The sequence below is a fragment of the Typopeltis vanoorti genome, chromosome 3 (genome assembly GCF_054136105.1).
Source record: "Typopeltis vanoorti isolate ZY-2024b chromosome 3, IOZ_Tvanoo_1.0, whole genome shotgun sequence".
NCBI classification, from domain to species: domain Eukaryota; kingdom Metazoa; phylum Arthropoda; class Arachnida; order Uropygi; family Thelyphonidae; genus Typopeltis; species Typopeltis vanoorti.
In genome coordinates, this window is record NC_143551.1 from 14,291,543 (window position 1) to 14,314,334 (window position 22,792).

The 22,792-nt window shown below is 37.0% G+C and overlaps 1 protein-coding gene across 1 annotated transcript in view; it reads left to right on the top strand.

The window, feature by feature from the left end:
- LOC150107934 (protein GPR107-like) overlaps window positions 1-22,394 on the top strand; it is a 262,788-nt gene extending 240,394 nt beyond the window's left edge. The window contains exons 15-16 of the mRNA XM_090415460.1: window positions 28-182; window positions 21,818-22,394. Of these exons, the coding sequence (XP_090271586.1) occupies window positions 28-182; window positions 21,818-21,935 (273 nt within the window). The 3' untranslated portion in view covers window positions 21,936-22,394. The remainder of the gene's footprint in view (window positions 1-27; window positions 183-21,817) is intronic.
- Window positions 22,395-22,792: the final 398 nt, after the last annotated feature.

Below are 22,792 nucleotides of genomic sequence, written 5' to 3' on the forward strand. Positions count from 1 at the left end.
TCATAACAAGCTGTTAATTATATTTAGATTACAGTGCCTTTCCAGTATGAGTGGTTGGATGAATTATTTCGAGAGACAGCTACGCTTATATTTTTTATCCTAACTGGGTATAACTTTCGCCCCACAACCAGTAATCCATATTTCCGTGTTTCTCAAGATGATGAATTAGAAATGGAAGAAGTGTAAGTAGTGTAACCATTATTTAAACATACTCTAATATATGAAGCATTTTGAAGTATTTGCTTCTTGACTGGTCATAAACCAATCAAGTCGCAAATACTGTCAAGAAATTTTCTTTTTCTTCTCTATCCTTTTTTAACTACATTTCTTCACTCAGTAATAGTGACCGTCTGTTATAGTTCACAGAATGACTTTCATCCTTTGTTTGGTAAACTAGTTTAAATCCTTTTTAGAATGTGAGAAATCTTTATACAGAGTTTTCAAATGAAGGCAAATTAAAATGTCTTATTTGAAAGTAGCAGGGTTCACGCTCTCAGAAAGTCTGTGGGAGAAAATACTGCTGAAGCAGCTTAGATTATAATCCCAGTGGTCTTAAGATTATCAGTAAAGGAGTTATATCAGAAGGCTTCTGTTTCCAGTCATTAATATTTCAAGCTATCGATTAATTTTCTTCATCATTATCTACTACTACATCTAGAATGAGTTAATATTATTTATTGATTCCCTGCTATGTGAATTGATGGAGTAGTCAGAATATTTTGGAATAACTTTGGGTCTGTACCTGTTTTGTTATCAACATTTGATAGTATAGATGTCTTGCTGTGAAGCAGTTCATGGAATAAATGGGTTTAGAATACTCATGAACCCATGAGTATTCTAAAACCCAAATTATTATAAAATGGTTTACAGAGATAGCAGCATGAGGAAAGTGAACAACTTTTTTCAAACAAAAAATTGTTATAAAAAATACTACTGTTCACATACTAGATTAGTTGCAAACCAAAATACATAAGAATGAAAAAAAAAACTTTAAACATAGAAAGAATCCATGCAATTTTTGCCCAGTGAAAGATAAAATGTGCAAAAGAAAATGTCCATTCAGAATTTTCACTATATGAATGATAGGAATAAAGAAAAGAAATTGTCAACTCAATAATTGGCAGTAAAAACCTACCTGTGTTCCCAAATGGCAATGTCACAATGGTTCCATTGAAATGAATCACTAATTTACTATTTACATATGTTGACCCTATGAACAGGGAAAGGTACACTATGCCATCTACCCTGGATAAAAAAAAATTCCATGTGCAGTCATTGAGGAAGAAGTAGAGTACAGTGAACAGTTTTAAAAAAAGTTATTTTTTAATAAGCATCGTAAATAATCAAAAATTGAAAATTACGATTAAAAGTTGCTTCCATGCTGTCACTCTTTAAAGATGGAGAGACATTAATGAAGTAAAAAAAAAAAAAAAAAAAAATCCAGAACGATATCTATTGGTGGTCTCTAAGGTCACTGAGACTTTAATTTAAAACATTCATATTATTCACCTAATTATTATGGTTTGAGACCCAGTCTAAACATAGAAAAAACACCGTTAGTTATCATGGAATTAATATGAAATGGGTAAACCACGGGAAGTGTACCACAGTTATTTCTCTAGACGTTATCAAAGCACATGACTGTGTCCATCATTCATGATCTGTTCTTACAAAAAAATATACAGGTTTGGTATTAAAAGTGTTGCGAATAATTGGTTTAAATCACATTTCGTGAACAGAAAACAATTTGTTCACCTCGGCAACATAATAGTGACATATAAAATGTGATGTACAAGGATCAGTACTAGAAGCGATTTTTTTTTTTAAATATATGTATATATTTATTTATTTATTCATATGGAGTTTCCTCTTGAACACATCCATATGTAAATGCAGCCATACTTGCCCTTAGGGGCTCCGCTGCATTAATTCGTCGTAATCCCTAATCAAGGGACTCTACCTCAACAATCTTCCTAAGAGATGAATGAGTTGAAGATATACGCAAACCTCATTTCATCCAAATTTCTTATTCACCCAAATTATTATAAAGTTAGGATTACAAGTTCAGTTCAGATTTTAAAAAACTTGGATAAGTCATTTTAACATTAATAATCCAAAAACAAGGAGATAGTGATTCATGCCAGTGATGGCATGCATCATCTATCTTTGTTGTTTAGAAGTGATTGTTTGAAATGTTGAACTCCGTTATCTTGAGAAATCTTATCAGTGACTTCCAGGCATCACTTATGATAGCATTTCGTAAACTTTTTTGAAACTACAGGATCCTACATAAAAATATTTAATTTCATGAAACCCCTATGAAAATTTACATTAAAAGTTATCGGAAAGGAAGTATGATAATAAACCATTACTGTAATTGAGAAAACATATAGTACTTTAATATTACAAATGGTAAAGTAATAACATAACTGTTTTAGAAATAAATAACTAGAATTTTTCCCATTCACCAAAGGCTTTTTTTTTTTCCAGAAACATCTAATACAAGTTATTGAAAGGTTTTTTATCTTGGGTATATACTATGTTTAAGATACCAAGCAGTTTTATAAGCCAGGTTTTAATCCTTTTTCCCAAGTAAGCAAACAGACAAGTAAGTCAAGTTTATGCCTGCACGTAATGCAAGTCTCTGCAACTCGTGGTAAAGGTGGAGTAAGCTCCGATCACTTTCTGTAGTATTTTCCCCTAATGCAAAGCACATCCCCTTGTGGAGATGTAGGATGCTATGCATTAAAGGCAAAGGTCACTACCCAGACCGGTTTCGACCTTTATTGAGGTCTCGTCAGTGGGAGCCAGACCTAAAAATGCCAAGGTTGAAGTAATGCAGAGCTTATAAATTTTACCTAAACAAGTTGACAGAAGGTGCTTTGACCTTATTAAATAAAAATCTCAGGATGAGAGTAAGATGTAGAAAGTTTTTTAACTTAGTTTGCTTACTTGGGAAAAAGGATTAAAACCTAGCTTATAAAGTTGCTTGGTATCTTTAACATAGTATACCCAAGTTAAAAGTACTTTCTATATATATATATATATGTATGCTGTCATGTTTGCTGTGTGGTCTGACCCATGGACAAATGAAAAAGGGGATCCTAGAGGTCTTGCATTACTTTGGCCTCGAATTCGTCAAGACAGTCTTGGTTGCCCATCAAAATAGCAAATTCTGTTTTCTTAGAGCATTACTGAAGAATACAACAGTCCTTTCATGAAAGAAAAAAATGAAAGCTGCTAGTTTTAAATGTCTGCTTGTGTAAGATTCTGGGAAAAATTATCAACTCTTGTCTTTTATGGTTTCTGAAGGGAAACGTTTTTTCGAGAACACAATCTTATTTCTACAAACATTATTCTTATAACTAACTGATCATCTATTCCATCTGGAAACATCCATCTGTAATGGATGTTTCCAGCTTTCCTAAAACACGACCACCTAGTATGAAATTTCTTTTATATGAAAGAAGCATATTACACTGCTTGGAGATTTGGAATGTTGAAAGACCTACACAATTTTGGTTTCAGAAGAAATTTTCCTGTTTTATCCAACTGAAAATCTTCCAGGTCTCTGAATAGGAACTGCTCTCTCCTGACTGGATACCCAAGAGGAGGGAGTTCCACAAGGTTCAATTTTAAATTACTATTTTTGCAATTAAGGTTAACTCAATAACTGAACAACTTCCTCCAGCTATAAGTAATTCTCTTTGTGTGGATATTTACATCTTTTTTCATTCATGTAATCTGAGTATCACAGAAAGATAACTGCAGCAAGCCAGCCATTAAACATTTTTCAAAATGGGTTCAGATTTTCGCAGCAGAAGACTATTTCTATGCATTTTTGCCACAGACGTGGTTTTCATCCTGATGTAGAACCCAAATTAGGACAAACTTTAATCCCAGTTGCACAAGAAGCCGCCACCTTGGGCTCATATTTGACAAGAAACTTAGTGTCCTCCATCAAGTAGTCCAGTTACGAGATAAATGTAATAAAGTGATGAACATTTTTCACATCCTATTTTCCACCTCTTAGTGTGCTGACAGCTGTTCTTTTCTGTTGATTGTACAGAACACTGATTAGATCAAAACCTGATTATAGGTTTCAAGTCTATGCTTCTACCAAAAAGAGATATAGAACTCTGCAATGGCTATACCCTATTCACCATCAAGCCATAAGAATTGCAGCTGAAGCATTTTGAACATTGTTGATCCCTGATCTGTACATCAAGGCAAATGTGAACCATCGTTGTCACTTCGACATTAACAGCTGTTTATTTTATGCTAGGAAAATAAAATCCCTGCCAGACCATTCCATGTGGCCAACTATTTTTTACCCTTGGTGGTAGAATCCACATAACATTATTTCAGACAGCCATATGACTCCTTGGCTTGCAGATAAAAAGCTCTCTTATAAAATCAAGATATTGGGGCAGACAACATTATACAGATGCTAATAAATACACTTCCACCTTAGCATTCATATATAATCACCATGCAGCTTTTCTTTCTACAGGCTACTACCCAAACATTCCAGTTGTCTACCAGTAGCTCTTTAAACCATGTAGACATGCCTGTCTACATGGTTCAGAATCTCAGGATCTAATGAGATCTTTGCAGTGTTTCCAGACAGCATATCTACTCATCTCAATGGAATGTAGCTTTGCTGATGAACTACATGTGAGAGAGCATGCTTTAAACTGCATATGACTGCACTACCAAGATGCATTATATATACAGATTTGTGAAGTTCTCCATGCAATAAAATGTCCAAGACTCTCTCTCTCACTCACTCTCACCAGAAATTACACTGTATGTATGCTTCTGCTGGATTCTAAGCCACTTTGGGATTATGAGTAATGAGACTGCAGATATTACAGCTAGGTCAGCTCATTTCTCAAGCTTCCACTGTTTGTTTGTCCCATACACTGATTGTCAGCTTATCATACACAAACTTTTATCACAGTGGTGGTCATCATAGAATAGAGACCAGTAATAAGCTCTATCAAATCAAGCCTGAAGTTGCAGTTTAGTCTATAAAGGAACCATAAAGAGGAAGTTCTTGCTTGACTCTGCATAGGTCATAGTAATCTAACACACACCTTCCTATTGAGGGGTAATGACATGCCTGTGTTTGAGTTGTGTGACACCAGATTAAGCATCATCCATAGTTTTGACTGTTCACATTTCATCAACCAGCACAGTCACTAGTTTAGTCACATTCATAATCTCACTGAGCCCACTACACTCAGGTGCAGTTTATCAGATTCGTCAAGTATTATTTCTGTTTTTGAATTTTTCAGAGCATTAATATTTATTACTGAATATAAATTATGTACATATTGTATATATGCTTTATCAGTTCATCTTACTGTATATAAGTTCTTAACACCTCGTTTATTTATGAATGCTTTTATGAATTTTTTGTTTTATATACCTTCTACATTTATTTTTCTGTGCTGATTTTTATATCTCTTTATGCTCTTATTTATTTATTAGCTTGTGTGCTGCTGAGACATGTTTGGGTACAGTAGAACTATATCTATCTTTGCACCATTAAACCCAAACCAAATCCTACCATTTCCTTCACACATGCTGCTAGTGTCTCTTTTTTCATCTACAGTATCTCTACATCATCTTGATTGATTAACTTTTCCAGTTTTGCACATCAGCAATAAATGAATATTTCCCCTTAAATTATTTTCTATATTCTTGATATACTAATTAAAGAACAGTGGACCAAGTTCTTAGCCCTGTGGTACATTGCTCACCATCATCTTTTCCTGGATTCAATTGCCTGATCTATTCTTGATATTTGTCCATCAGCCATCCTCTTATCCAAATAACCAGCTTCATATCCATCCTCATTTGCTTCAGTTTATTTGGCAATGAACCTTAACTTAAGGTTCATTGCCAGATAACGGAGAAAAAACCTCCATGACACCTTTGAGGAATGCAGAGAACTGCCAGTGCTTCTCTCCTAATGTCCAATTCTTATCTTCACATGGTATGCTCTGTTATTAGGTATCCTCTGGGTACTAAACAAATGAGGATCGACTGACGGTTTGCAGCTTAGCTGATTGTACGTGCTATTCTAAGCTACGAATACATATCATGGTGTAGCATGATGAGATTTCATGTTGGCTGGAGCATTGTCTGGTTAAACAAGAATCTCACTACTTTCATCAGGAAACCAGGACGATCAATGAAAAGTCAATTACTGGAACAAATTCCAACTCAACATCTAGAAAAAGAACAAACCCAATGTCAGAAGAACTGAAGATGAAAACCATCAGTGTATTGAATATTACTGAAAAGGAAATTGAACTTGCAGAAGAACTGGAAACATACTGTGTGGAGATCACTGCCATTACTGGGACAAAGAAGACATAAACATGTGAGATCTTATTTAATAGTAATAATAGGATATTATATTTGGACAATAATGATCAAGGAAAGGAGATAGATTAGTGATTGATGTTGATAGCATTCAACATCAAGCATAAAAATAAACTTCTTGATTGGCTAGCAGTTTTAAGTAGTATTATATAGACAAACTTCAAAATTGGGAAATTTACAATGAAACTTATTTGTGCTTCTCTGAAGAAAGAGGTGGAGGAATTTTTTGACTCATAACAGCAGTAAGCTGACATAAAGAAAATGAAATTACAATTACAGTATTACCATAATAATGGTAAGTATCTGTTATATTTCTGCTTAGGATACAGACTAGTTATCACAAACACCATGATCCAACTTAAAGATGTGCACAAATTCATGGGGAAAGAAAACATGAAATAAGAAAAGCCTAATTGACTATGTCATTGTTGATGAATGTGAAGAATATCATATTAACCACGCTACCAGCCAGGACGTTTATATACGTCCACATTACAATGGATGCGAAGTGCATATTAAAATTGTAATACCATTGATATTACATGGAAATTTATGATGGATACGAAGCTTTTGAGGATGCGTATTTGATCATTAATGGCTGGTAAAGTAGTTAACAATTATGTAAAAAAAAGTTTTAAAATGAATTAAAATTGAGCTGCTTTTACAGTTGAACTCCAGATCCAACTACACAAATGATATTGGGAAGGGGGGAAAATTACAGTTCGAAAACAGGAACCAAATCTTGAAGAAACTCTGAAGAAAACATTGATTTACTAGGAGGATATGTGGTGAAGTTGTCTGTAAGGATAGAAAATGACAGCATGGTGGAAGCAAGAAGTTAAACAAGCAATCCTGGAAAAGAAGAAACCATACTGAAAGATATTAGCAAATAAGTCCACAGATGCCCTAAAAGAATACAGAAAAATGTAAGAGCTGATCTGTATATAAAACTCATCAATTTCCTGATATGTACCCTCAAGAGGTTTTCAGGCTATTATGACAGCTCCATGATTAAGTTATTTAAGCATTATATGCTTACGTAAATCTTATCAGGAACACTTAGAGAAATTCCTCTGTAATTCTCACATTCAAGTTTATTCCATTTTTTTTTTTATAGATGCAAACTATGAGGGTGCTACTCCAGTCATCTGAAATTCGACTATCTGACCAAACCTCTGAATTATGCAGTCATTAGCTACTGCAAAATTTGTATTACTCCATGTTTAAGCATTTTCACATTTCAACTTTTCATTGCTTTTTCTACCTCAAGTATTCATATGTATCCTGTTTGCATGTCTCTTAAAAATTTTATCTTACTCTTCAGTCATTGCTTGTTTCATTTTGACAGAATACCACATGGAACACTGTTACACAAATTAGAACAAATAGAAATGGATATGACACTGGTTAAGTGGAGGTGGATGCTGGGCAGATATCAAAAAGTGGTATATGGAGGGGAGAATCGAGGCAAAAACAAGTGACTGGTGGTGTGCCACAAGATTCAGTGCTGGGACTGTTGCTGTTTAATTTGTACATAGATGATATATGAAATAACCTGAAAGGAAATATTCAGTTGTTTGCTGATTATGCAAAATTAGGTAGAGTAATAGTTAATCAAGGTGATGGGAGAGCTTGCAGGATGATTTAAATAGGCTGTCAGTATGGCAAAAGTTAATGGGTGTCAGTTCAATGTTGAGAAATGTAAAGTTATGCACTTTGGAATAAATAGATTACAATAATTGATGGCGCTATACTCCCAGAAGTAGATGAAGCTAGGGGTGGTGGTAGACAGTCTGGTCCCCCTAAGATTCTTGGGATGTGGAATCGATGGAGAGGATTCAGAGGTGAGTGGCCTATGGAATGTGCCTTATGAGAGGATAGATTGAAGGTGTGTGGATTGCAGAAGTTTGTTGATAGGAGAAAAAGAGGGGGATATGATAGAAACATTTAAGTTGCTTAAAGGATTTTATAGGATCGATGCAGAGGAAATGTTTCAGCATTTGGCTAGAGGGACTAGCCCTGGAAGTTGAATAAAGGTGTGGTCAGTAGGAGTGTGAGGACTAGATTTTTTGCTTGGAGAGTGGTGACTGAGTGGAATGGGTTTCTGCAATCAGTTGTGAGTACTTTTTTTGTTAATGAGTTCAAGGAGAGGTATGATATAAATTAAAGATACCAAGGAATTATATATTTGGTTTAATCCTTTATCCAAGTGTATGCATGCAAAGTTTGCACCTGAAGTATTTTCAGGACTGGGGCAACTTGTATATAGAAGCTAATGACTTCACATCACTTGCCTTATTATCCCATAATGCAAAGCACATATCCTTGCAGACATGTATAATGCTATACATTATGGGAAGGGTCACTACCCAGACCAGTTTCAACCTTTATTGATGTCTCATCAGTGGGAGCCAAACCAAGAGATGATACTATGGTTATGTAGAAGTCATATACTAGTAGCCATAAGATGTCAACACCTTATTATTAAAATACTCTGGATTAGAGATAGTTGTTAGAAGTTTTTCCACTTGGTTATCTATAAATTAAAGATTTGCTTACACCTGGATAAAGATATTGATCCTTTATCCAAGTGTAAGCAAACAAAGTTTACACCTGAAGTATTTTCAGCACTGGAGCAACTCGTATATGTGTGTGGATAGATTGGATCTCCCCGCAATGAGTCTTCTGACTCTACGGAGGTGCCTGTAAAATAATAATAATTTAACGGTTTTTTTTTTTTTTTCCCCAAAGTAATGGCTCTAAACACATGAAATCCTTATCTTCAATTTTCATGTCACCTTTATCATCTTTGATTTATTTTACATTGCTCTCATTTAGTCTCCCTGGTTGGCAGAGTGATTAACGTATCCACCCTCCAGCCAAGAGGCTGCGAGTTCAAATCTCACCAGTGGCATGTATATTTGGGATTATACTACTAACTCTTTTTGGAGAGTGCATATGTGATCCAACCACTTCTTCTAGTAGAAGGCTCCACTCCCAAAACCCAGTGAGATACGGGAATGACCATACAGCAACAGATGATGTCAAATGGCTCTTTCCTTCATTTCTAAGCTTTTTCAATATTCTCAAGAATATTTTGCCACTTTCCCCATTTTCATCTTCTATATTTGTATTGATCTTCCCATGACTTCTGTTTAGCTACTTTTACCATAGCTTAGCTCTCTTGCATTTTTCTCTGTATTCTTTTTAGGGCATCTGCCAACTGATATGCTAGGCACTTTAAGTATGTTTTCTTCTTGTCTTGTCTTTAACATCTTGTGTCCACCATGGTGCTCTATTTTTCTACCCTTGCAGACAACTTCACCACATACCTCGCTAGCTGAATCAGTCAATGTTTTCTTCATAATTTGCTACTGAGACTCCAAGGTTTGGTTCTTGTATGTGTAAAACTAGCTAAACAAAAGTGTTAGGAAAAGTTTGGTAAGAATATAGAAGATAAATCAGGAAGATGCAAAATGTTCTTGAGGCTATAGAAAAAATATAAGAAAGAGTACTCTAAAAGGAGTCAGAGGGTGATAAGTGACATGAAAACTGAAGATCAGGATATCCTAGATGTCTGGACTGATAACTTTCAAACACTGTTAAATAAAACAAGCGGTGACTGCATTGAAATATAAAATATTCAAGAGTAATGTAAGCTGGAGTATATGTCAATACCTGACACAGAAAAAGCTATCAAAAACCTAAAATGTGAACTTGGTTAGAGTTGGTATTTGACCTGAGATGCTCAAATATGGAGATATAAAAGTTTAGCAGTAGCTACACTGTATAATTAAAAGGGTCTGGTCAGAAGATCAAATTCCAGATGACTGGAGTATCACTCTCATAGTTCACATCTATAAAAATGAAATAAAGTTGAATGTGTGAATTATAGAGGAATATCTCTGCTAAGTTTTCCTGGTAAGATTTATTTAAGCATACTAGAAAAGAAGTGAAGAAAAATTGTGGAAGCGAAACTTAGAGAAGAATAAGCTGGGTTCTTCTCTAATGCTAAATAAAAGGTTGTCAAGATGAGATTTTCATTTTACAACAAATGGTTAAGAAATAATGAGAATATGTCTGTACTTAAGTCTTGTAGATCTGAAAAAGGCATACAGCAAGGTGCCAAGAGAAAAGCTTTTGAAAACACTATAATTATATGGGGTAAACGGAACATTATACAGATGAATATGTATTTTATTAAGTTGTAAGTCAGCAGTTAGAACTAAAGGAAATACAGAATGATGATTTGATGTAATATCAGGGGTAAGTTGCGGAATGCACGTTATCTCCACTCTTATTCATTGTCTGTTATGAGAAAGTGGCAAACATGATATTAGAATTGGAGATATCAAACTGCTTATTGCTTTATGCAGATGATTTTACTCCTAAACACATCCATTGCAAATCTGCAGAGTTCTCTAACTAAATTGCATAGCAGCCATAACAAATTTGGCATGAAAATCAGCTATAAAATGACCAAAACTATGAATATAGGAAAATAGGCATGATCATAGAAAACTTCAGATACATTGTCAATTGAGAATCTACTGAACAAGTGAAATGCTTCAGACATTTGGGCATAGTTTTTAGTGATAGCAAGCTAAATATAGAAATAGAGAACAGAATAACAAGCAAATCTGGGTATGGTGAGGAGCCAGTTGAATAAATTTATATGGAATAAGAGATAAATTATCCAAAACACCAAATTAGCAGTATATAGGACAGTGTTCAAACCAGTTTTAAGTTAAGATCTAAAGCTGGGATGGAAATAAAGTACTTGAGACCACAGATATGATTTACGAGAAAAATTAGGGCTTGAACAGGTGGCTTCAATGGCATAATCATATTAAAAATGAAGACATTGGGAAGGTGCTTGTTTGCATTCAAGAATGTGTGAGCAGGGTTAATCTAAAGTGACACGGTCACTTTAAGAGGATGGGAGAAGAAAGATTAAAAAAACAGGTGTTCTTTGCCAGGATGGCAGGGAAAAAATCTAGGGGAACCTCAAGTTGAAAGTTTATTTTTCACTTGGTTAGAGTATAATAAAATTAGTTTAATCCTTTATCCAAGTGTGAGCAAACAAAGTTTGCGCCTGAAAGTATCTTCAGGACTGGGGCAAGGTGGTACAACACCAGGGCAACTCGTTGCAAAGGTGGAGCAAGCTAACAACTCTCCTATCTCAGTATCTCCTATAATGCAAAACATATCTCCTTGCGGATATGTCTAATGTTATGCATTAAGGGAAAGGCCACTACCCAGAGTAGTTTCGACCTTTATTGAGGTCGAATGGGAGTTCATGCCTTTCATCACTGGCCTCTTTAGATTTAAAAAAAAGTTGTGCTGAGAGTCAGCTTGGTAGTGAGAGAGGAGGAGAAAGGTAGAGTGGATAGTAGTAGATAGTTAAGAGGCCTCAGTCGATCTACTTGGCCTGACTTAAATGTCAGCACCAAGCAGATCTCCGACATTATCTCCCTCCATCCGTTCTTTTCAGCTTTCCTCGGTCGGTCACCTCTTCAGATGACCGCCCGAGGAAAGCGGGGGAAAAACAAATGAAAGAAGCAACACATGAAAAAGGAAACTGGTAAATAACATTAAAACGTACATATAACAATTTGTAAGACAGAACCAAAGAAATAAGAAACTAGGTGAATTTCGGAATTTCAAACTGAATGACCAGAAGAACGGGGGAAGAGCCTGGCCTGAGTGATGTAGCTCACAAGGAGCTGCACCGCCTCGATGTAGGCCTTCGCAGCCCAGGTTCTCAGGGTACCCCCTCCTGTGGAATAGACAAATACCTTTTCATAACAAAAATTCTAATCTGAAATGGAAAGAGAAAAAGGGATTTTTTTTTTTTTTTTTTTTTTTTTTTTCCCCTTCTTCCCGAGTCTGGTCGCTCAGTACGACGAATCTACTGACTTGTCTGCCTGTTAAGCAAGGCTTACATCCTCCTGCTTTCTGTTGTTGTTGTGGGTTTTGAGGATGTGATCTGCTAACTTTTCTCCGCGGGAATAGTTAAACATTCCTAGGCCTCTGTACAATGCTGCTCCTGCGTCATCCTTTGCATCAATAAATTCTTCGATTTGTTCTGGAGTGATTTCGTCTATGTCTTCAACAAACATATCGTTCCACTCTGCGCTTACCACTTTAGGCTCGTTTTTCCCTGTGAGGATAAGTAAGATATCCCCGAATGCTTCTATACCATTTCGTAAAGCCTTCTCTTCCTCGGGGAAGTCTTTTAGTAGATGTAGTATTGTCGCATGGCTTTTGCATAAGGGTACTTTGTGGGTTCTGCTATTACCTTTCCAGGTTCAGCTATGCCCGGACTCCCTGGTTTTGGTTTTTTTACATTCCCTTCTTCAGGGCTGCCTGGCCTTTTTTGTGTGGTTTCTTCGCTATGAATTTCCATTTCTACTGTTTCTTCTTCTGTTATTTTTTCAACTACCATGATAGGACCTTCCTGCTGGTGTTTCTGTTTATTTTCTGTGGTGGTGGTTTGGTCGTTGGCTGGCTCCTCATGCTTTGTGTCTTTCCTGGCTGCTTCTACAATTTTGCCTGTCGGTTTCTCTGTTACTTCATTTTGCGATGTGGCGGTGTGATTCTTTGTTGCTGCCCTTTCATGTGCAGCCTCCAGGGTTGGGAAGTCGTTCTGCTCCATGCCACTGATATTGTTTTCCGGTGTTGCAGTGTTGGGCGTAATAGTACCTCCCACTCTTTCTGCATGGTTTCTACTTGGACAGGTGTCCACTTTATGGTCTGTGTTACCACATTTTAAGCAGACCGACTGGCAATTCTGCAATGTATGGCCCGCTGTCAGGCAGTTCCTGCATTTCATTTTCGGGCACTGAGCCCCGAGATGCGTGAGGGCACTGCACTTAAAACACTCGCTTTACGCCAGGGTAGCTGACCATTACCCTGGCCGATCCTATCTTGACGAAATTCGGAATTTCTGCCTTCATCATGATGGAAAAGGTGACTTCACCTGACTTCCACTGAGGGAAGTCAGCGTCCGTGCCAATTTTTATATCACGCACGGCTCCCCATTTCGAGAAGACTTTAGTTATGATGTCAGTGTCTTCTTCGAGATATTCTAGTGGGAAGCGATCTATTCTTACACTTTTGGAAAGACTTCCTACCACAAAAGGATGAAAAACTTTTCCCTGGCACTCGACTCCTGTCAGTAATTTTTCTCTAGTTGCAATGTTAGTACATACAACTTCAAACCTTCCCCCCCCCCCCCGTAAGGGGTAAAGCCAGAAATGTTGTCTGCCCCAACATAGTTAATTATAGTCGTCGCAAACGTCCGCTTCTCAATATTAGCATCAATTTCGAACCCGAGGGTTCTTACCCTTGGTAAAACCGAAGACATTACTTAAACAAAGAAAGGAAGAAGACTTTCCAAGGATAGTCTATTCCTTTCCTATAATAAAGTAGCAGAATGCCGTGTATAGGCCTAAAAAAAAAAACCACAAAAAAGAACAAAGGAATCTTACCAAGGCACGACTTCAATCGGAGCTCTCTTCTCGGTTCACCTAAACTGTTGCTGGAATCCGCTGGAACAGGTTTGAAGGACTGGAACATGGAGCTTTCTCTCGGGGCCGCTGCAAACAGGTCTCTTCAGTGGGAGCCAGGCCCAAGTGGAGATACCAGGCAGAAGCATTAGCAGGTCATCTCAACTTATAGGAGTTGCCAAATGGTGTGCCACCCTTTTTTAATAAATTTCTCTGGATTTAGAGAAAGATGTTGAAAGTTTATTTTCACTTGGTTAGAGTATAATAAAATTAGTTTAATCCTTTATCCAAGTGTGAGCAAACAAAGTTTGCACCTGAAAGTATCTTCAGGACTGGGGTAAGGTGGTACAACACCAGGGCAACTCGTTGCAAAGGTGGAGCAAGATACCAACACTCCTATCTCAGTATCTCCTATAATGCAAAACACATCTCCTTGCGGATATGTCTAATGTTATGCATTAAGTGAAAGGCCACTACCCAGACTAGTTTCGACCTTTATTGAGGTCTCTTCAGTGGGAGCCAGGCCCAAGTGGAGATACCACGCAAGACACAAGACGTTGCTGACTATAAGGGCGAAGCAAAATGCTTTTTTATTCCCTGCTATCTGATAAGGATTACTGTGTGAGGAAACGTTTATGAGCTAAGAGCTCTGCCTGAGTGGGTGCGATTCAGAGATCTTCATTTGGAAGTAGGATGGCCTTAGGTCTCCTATATTTTGAGAAGTCTGTTTCATCATAATTGGCTGCTTGTTGCACTAATTCATTTGGATGTGAAGAGGACACTGAGAAGAACTACATCTACTCCTTCCTGCTGAAGACTGCAGGAAGGAGTAGATGTAGGGGATATTTGTATCCCGGTGGAGTTGGACATTTCTGACGTACCATGGTGCGTTTAATATCATGCGGAGACATTTGTTTTGCACTTTCTGCAGTTTGAGGATATTTGTACTTGAGGTGTGACTCCAGGCTGGGGACGCGTAAGTAATAATGGGTCGAATCAACAGTTGATAAAGGAGCAGTTTTATTTTGGTATCCAGCTTGCTATTCCTATTGATAAGAGGGTAAAGCTGTGCAATGACTCTTGATGCTTTTGAACATGAGGCTTTTATATGTGAACTGAAAGTTAGTTTTCTGTCCAGCAGTACACCCAGATATTTGGCTTCTTCTTTCCAGGGAATCTTGGTATTAAATAGGAAGATATCATCTTTGGGGAATATTGAGTTTTTAGTGAAGAGCATGGCAATACTCTTCTGAGGGTTTACTTGCAGTCTCCATTCCGAGAACCAGTGCTCTAATCTCTGCAGGTTTTCTTGCAGTTTCTTGGTGACAAGGTGCGGTTTAATAGATCTGGCTAGTATAGCTGTGTCGTCTGCGTATAGGGCAATGATGGATGACATTGGATTGTGCGGAATGTCCGCCATGTAAATCGTGAAAAGTATCGGTGCCAGAAGGGACCCTTGAGGAACTCCTGCCAAGATGCATCGTTGGGTAGATAATATATCATTTAGTTTGACTTGCATTCGTCTGTCACTAAGAAATGACTTTATAATTTGAACTAGATCTAATGGAATGCCAGCTAAAATCAACTTGTATAGTAGTCCAAAGTGCCATAACTTGTCAAATGCCTTCTCTAAATCAAGAAAAACTGCTCCAGTGTATTGATGCCAATTATAACTTGTGATAATGAATTCTATTAGTCTATGAATTTGTTGGGTGATACTGTGAAATTGGCGAAAACCAAACTGTTCTGAAGGAAGGATGTTTAATTTTTTTACTGAAAGTTGAATTCTGGAAAGGATAGCTTTTTCTGCTGTTTTGCCCAAATTAGAAATCAGACTTATGGGACGATAACTTTGAGGTTGCTGAGGATCCTTGCCCGGCTTGTATATAGGAACTACGTCTGCCAACTTCCATGCAGAGGGGAAGTACTTAAGCCTGAACATACCATTTATTATTGTTGTGAGATATACGATGGCCTTTCGGGGTAGCAGTTTAATAACTTTGTTGGAGATGCCGTCAGCCCCTGGAGCTTTTTTATTCTTTAAATCTTTATGATGTCGTAAATTTCAGCTGGGGAAGTAGGTGTGAGTTGGCTGGTACAGGTATCAGGCCGTTTTAACACGTGTCTGACGTGGCGGTGGACTTTGTAAATATGATTGAAATTTAGATTTTTGTACGAAGGGCTACACTGTTTTTCTAAATTTTTTGCTATAGCTTCGGCTTTTTCAGCATCTGTGTAAACAATGTTCAGGTCAGATTTGAGAGGAGGAAGAGATTTGTTTTTGTTTTTGATGTTTCTCAGGAACTTCCAAACGGATTGATCACCAGGTGATATGGAGGCTAAATTGTCTTCCCATAGTTTGTTTCTATGGGCTTTGAGTGCATCTCTCACTGCACTGTTCATGTTGTTGAGATATTTTTTGTCTTGGGGTGCTCTGGTGTTGTGGTATCTTTTCCTTGCTTTATTTTTTCCCCTGATTAAGTTCATTATGTTATCTGGTAATCGTTTAGGCTTGAAGGCTGCTGAATTTGAGGTGATAGATGCTATGGCTGTGTTGATTTGATCAGTAAGTTTATTGACTGCAAAATCAATTTCTTCCTTGGAATTAATATGAGGGATGGGATCAATGTAGTTTGGAAGCATTTTGGATAGTTTTTCCCAGGGAATGAAGGTGTGAGGCGAATGGGGAAAATCCCTCTGATAACCCAGTTGCAGCAGAATGGGATTGTGGTCTGAAGATAATTCATTCAATGATTCCAGGGAGTACTGTAGGTTAACATTCTGAAGGACAGCTATATCCAAAACGTCAGATGAGCCAGTAGGACTGTGGTGAGTTGGCACTGAAGGACCAGCCACAATTGCGCAGTTTGAGCTTGTGTAGTTAAAGAGGATGCGGCCATTCCTATTTATGGACCTACTGCTCCGTGCGTGATGTTTTGCGTTAAAATCTCCGGCAATAATAACCGGCAGTTTAATGCCGAGGATAGCATCCAGATCTGTGGTCAGCAATGTTTTTGATGGTGGGTTATTAGCAGAATATATTTTTATGTTTCCGATAGAGCTTGTGATGACATTGATACCTTTAAGTTCGAGATTAGTGGTTGTGGGAATGGCTACGGCATGATGATTGATGTGATTTTTAATGAGGATGGCTGTGCCACCACCTCTGAAGTTCAGTCTGTCATTCCTGTAGAGTTGATATCCATTGAATTTAGGATTGGCAGCAGGTCTTAGATGAGTCTCATTAATTAATAGTATATCCGGTTTATATCTGTCATTGAATTCCTGCACTTCTAGTATTTTATTTTTAAGGCCGTTGGCATTCCATGAGATAATCATTAGAGAATCTGGGGTAAATTTTTTCCTATGCATTGGAGAGTGCAGATAAAATGAACTGTGTTTGCTGCAAGAAACTTTTTGTAGTGCTCAGTGATGGATTTGCGTTACTGAAATCCTGTAACATATTTACAAGAGAGGAGGTGATGATGGTTGTTATATTTGAATGTGGATTTGTCATATTCTGGTCATGGATTGCTTTTTTGGGGCAGGCCACGTCAGCATATGTTCTTGCTTTGTGTTGAAGATTTATTTTCTCAGGGGGCTCAGTTGATGGTGGGTGAGCACCTGTCATCTTGTGCAAACTAATAGGAGCCTGATGAACTTGAGCTTCTGGGGCTTTCGTTTCTGACAGTGAGGTAGACTGACTGATTAACTCAGTTTGTCTGTTTTTTGGGTGGCATATGCACCCTCTGTAATTTGCAGGGTGGGGGGCCACCACAATTAGCACACTTAGCCGGGATGGTTTTTGGCTTGGAGCAGGTATATGTGGGGTGGGTGTCACCACATTTCAGACATCTGTATTGGGCTTTGCACAACTTCTGGGCATGACCAAATTTTTGGCATCTATGGCATTGCCCTGAAGAGGCCCTCTTCCTAAGTGGCTCTGGTGAGATCTTAAGCCCGCAGATTGTCTTCAAATTGTAAATATCTTTATAGATGTTGTGTATTTCTACCAATACTAGAGGCATAGGGATCTTGTTAGATCTGTACATTCTACTGACTTTGATGGGAGGCAGATCTTGCATGTTGAGGTCAGCAGCTGTTTCAATGTCTTCAGATACTCCTCGGAGTACCACTTTAAGAGTTTTCTCCAAGGTAAGTGTGAAGGTATGGTATTGTATACCTCTTGTGTCCAACTCCTTGGTTAGATTTCTATAGTCAGACACTGTAGTGGATGCCCTCCTCTGTATTCTTGGCAGTGGAGTAATTTATCTGCAGGTTGGCCATGGTGGTTCTTAGGGCTGTCCATCTCTGTTTTTCCCTAAGAATGACTGGAGGCACCTTTTCATTGGTGGAGGCAGAGGAATCTCTGTTGGGGGCATCTTCATCCATGCCATTTTCGTTTGCTGACTCCGAGGCGAGAGTTTTGCATTTTTTACGCACGTGCTCTCTCCTTGATCTGAATGAGTAGAGTCAGAGGTGACTGGATTTAAATTTTCCTCCATTTGAGGAGTGTCTTCATTTTGATCATCGTCAGGCTCAGGTGAAGAGTAAAGATTCAGGAAGCCGGGTCATTCACGCTCGAACTTCTTAATGAGTTTCTTTATGAAGCTGAAAGCCGATCCTTTATCTAGAGAGTCTATAATTGTATCAGGATCTATCAAGTTTGATGGCCATTTGAGCTTAAATTTCCTTTGAAGTTTATTTACAAGTATGAGCGCTGGCTCTTCATCCAGCGAATCTGTGAGGGCGTCCAAATCTGACACATTCATTATTGACAGTTTGCGTATAAACGCAGGTAAATGTATCTGGAATAGATATGCTAACTAACAATGGCGATTCTATCGGCTGTTAGGCCTAACGAATCGCCCTCGTTGCAAATACCGTCCACTTACCTTTGCTGATGTTCTTAGATACAGTATAATTCGCAATTTAATGAACTTTAAACGCGTCTCTGCTAGTTAATCTAGCAGCTACACTTCAAAACCATCATATTTAATTACCACGTTCTACAGAGAAGAAAGTCACACCGTGGAGATACCAGGCAGAAGCATTAGCAGGTCATCTCTACCTATAGGAGTTGCCAAATGGTGTGCCACCCTTTTTTAATAAATTACTCTGGATTTAGAGAAAGATATTGAAAGTTTATTTTTCACTTGGTTAGAGTATAATAAAATTAGTTTAATCCTTTATCCAAGTGTGAGCATTTATTAAAAAAGGGTGGCACACCATTTGGCAACTCCTATAGGTAGAGATGATCTGCTAATGCTTCTGCCTGGTATCTCCACTTGGGCCTGCCTCCCACTGAAGAGACCTCAATAAAGGTCGAAACTAGTCTGGGTAGTGGCCTTTCCCTTAATGCATAACATTAGACATATCCGCAAGGAGATGTGTTTTGCATTATAGGAGATACTGAGATAGGAGTGTTGGTAGCTTGCTCCACCTTTGCAACGAGTTGCCCTGGTGTTGTACCACCTTACCCCAGTCCTGAAGATACTTTCAGGTGCAAACTTTGTTTGCTCACACTTGGATAAAGGATTAAACTAATTTTATTATGGGAACCTCAAGTGTAGGTGGATTGATTCAGTCAGAATCAATCAATCCATCAGAACCAGAATGTTAAATGCAGTGATGTAGGGGTGTTCAGAAGTAAGAGACTAATTTGGAGGAAAATTGTTGATATTAGATTAATAATAATGTAAACTTAATCATGTAGTGCTGTCATATGTAGCCTTGAACACCCCTTGAAGGTACATATTAGGAAATTGATGATGATGATGATGAACAAATGTGGGGGTAATATCTAAACTGAATCATCATTAGTAGGCTGGATATATCAATTTATTAGGGCTAATGATTTTTTGGGGTTCATTAAGTCTCAGGAGCAAGGACTTGCTGGCTTTAAATGCAAATAAATGACAATGGAATATTTTGACTGCATTAGATTCCATTAGCCAAATCAGTCTGGAATTGCAGAACATGCCATTTCCACCGAACATCAGATCCTTGGAAGAAGATTAAGGTCCTACATAAATGCAATTTTGTTTCAGAACAATTATACAAAGAAAGCTGTGAAACCTTGCTTCATTGTAGAAAATTTCTCCACTTGGTTAGAAAATAAACTTGCCAAGAAATTATGTTCTTCTTTAATTCTTAATCCAAGTATAACTAAACAAAATTGCACTTGATGTATCTTCATGACTACTAAAGTTGTCCCAATCTGAATAGAAATGATAAATTATCCCTCTTGTGAGAAATTATTCTTTCATACATCCCATTTTTAGGAATTTTTTTAATCAGCTATTTGTTTAAAAATTTTGTTAGGACTAAAACTGGAGAGCATACTTTTCTATATATATCATTTACATGTGGTTCATACATTCTCATTGTGTTGGGTCTTCATTTTGTTATGTATGGTTCTTGTATGGCTACTCATTTATTTGCAATGTTTTCTGAGTCCCCTTCCAATAACAATTCAATTAGATCAGCTAAATCCCAAATAGCCTGCAGCCCTTCTCCATTTGTTAAGCAAGCAATGCCTACTAACAGAGTGCACTACATGTAGTCAAATACTGGACAGTAGATCAGCCCCAAAAAAAAAGCCCCAATTGGTTTTCCACACTCCTTAAAAGGTTATAAGGTAATCTCCTCCCGTTTATCTAGCTTTGGCATTTAAACAACTCCTGTACATATATTTCATATGTGTAAATATATATATTATTTTGCTAAGAGTTATCAACCTGGTAAATGCAATATTATGCTCAATGAACTGAATAAAATTAAAAGGATTCGAATGTGTAATGGATGCAACAAAACTACTATTCAAAAAATTATTGATAATTATCATCTTTTAACTGGAACTATAATCTGATCTGAAAAAGAATTTCAATATCCTATCTTAAAGGAAACTACAAACAAATAACACGAATTCTTTGCAGATTTAATGTATATACAATTCCTTAAAATCCACTCAGTAACTGTCTTCTTGCCATCTACAAAGGCTACATTACTATGTCTTTCTTTAGTAAGCATCTATCAGTTATTCTCCCTGCTCAAGTCATCTTTACTATTTTGGACAGACTGACTGTTCCTTTTATTAGAATTCAAGAACATCAAGACTATGTTATTTTTTTGAATCTGACAACTCTGGCCCTTCTTCTCATGCTATTAATGCTAAGCCCAGAGTTCTTTGAAACTGGACAAAGGTTCTTCATTCCAGTAAGGTTCAAATTTGATTGTCCTTAAAATGTGAAGTGGTACGAAATCACCTGAGCCCTAGCCCTCAGACTATATGTCAAACTCTTGTTTTGGGGAGTGATTACTATTAATTGTTCATAATATTGGTGTTTTTTTTTCAATAATATTTTAATTTATTTATTTTTAATTTACACAACATTTAGAATGGTCCTTTGAACTCTAATAGTGTAATCATATACTTCATCTGAAGAATAGACATAAGCTAGTCTGTACGTACTCTGACTCGTTGTTATGATTCATGTTTTCAACGTAGTTGCCAGTGTGTCTCCCTAATGATGTCCACGTAATGTTGGAGGAAATGTATTGGAGTTTTAAATATTTGTTTGTTGTATGGAATGTTGGGAAAGAACAAGATTGCATCTAGCTCTCATAGAGCTCACTGCTCTATGAGAGCTAGAATTTGCTCTCATAGAGCAGTGAGCAAGTTTAAAAATTTGCCTGTTGGAGTGGTGAGTGTGTCTGGTGTGATTGAGTTTAAGAAAAGGTATGAGAATTAGTCTGGATAATGTATGACCTCCTATGATGATGTCTTTTAATGGTTAAAATTTTACCAAGGCACTGCGTGCTGAATAAATACTCTTCAGAAACTTCATGTATTAATTATAAATAAATTATTAATGTAAGCCCCTATTACAATATATTTTCTATTTCAGTATTACACAAACAGGACTGACAGAAGGAGTAACCAAAACGGTGCGATCTAGAGACATTGGTGGAGATGATCACAGTACTGTGGCTACAAAAAGAGAAAGTAGTCATGAATATGACTGACTGATAAATCCCATTCTCTAATAATTTCAGGTTTCATATCTTAAAAATAGAACAGCATTCATATTTGTGTCTTTGTTGAGGCATTGGAACCTATCAGTCTGGAGATCAGAATTTATGTTGTGTGAATGTTGAAACATTTGGAGGATGCTTACAAAAAACTGTTGGCAAGCATAAAAATATAATGAAAACCTGGGTTATTAGATTTTTACTTAGATGACCCCTCTCAAAGAGAAGAAAAATAACCGAAGTTAAGACATTATAAGGACTTAAGAATATCTTGTAAATAAAATTTTTTGTTCATGAATTTGAGAATGAATAATTCCTTTTGTACTGTGTTGTAAGCCTGCATAATATGAATTACACAGTTTTTTGAAGCGATGAGTTGAAATTCCTTGAATTTTAGTTGTTGTTTTTTTTTAATAGGAAAAATGATGGATATTAAAATAGTTTTAATTTTGTTTTATTTTGTTACTTGAACATTTCACAGTTTTGACTGTTTAATAATGAAATTCTACTTTTAGTGATAATTTTTTGGTAAATTGTATTATTTAAAAAAAAGTTAATTTTTTAACTTTTTTTTTTTTTTTTTTTCCCAAGACATTCATCACTAATCATTCACAATTTTTACTGTTTAATACAGAAATGTTATTTCATTCTGGCTGGAGCATCATCTGGTTAAATAATTCCCATTGTTTTTTTTTTATTTGTTTGTTTTGTTTTTGTTTGTTTGTTTTGTTTTGGTGTGTGTGTGTGGGGGGGGTAACCAGGGCAAATAACACAATCATCTACTGAAACAAATCTCAGAACGCATCCCAACTCAATATCAGCAGGGTTCAAGATTGGTACTATCAGTGTAA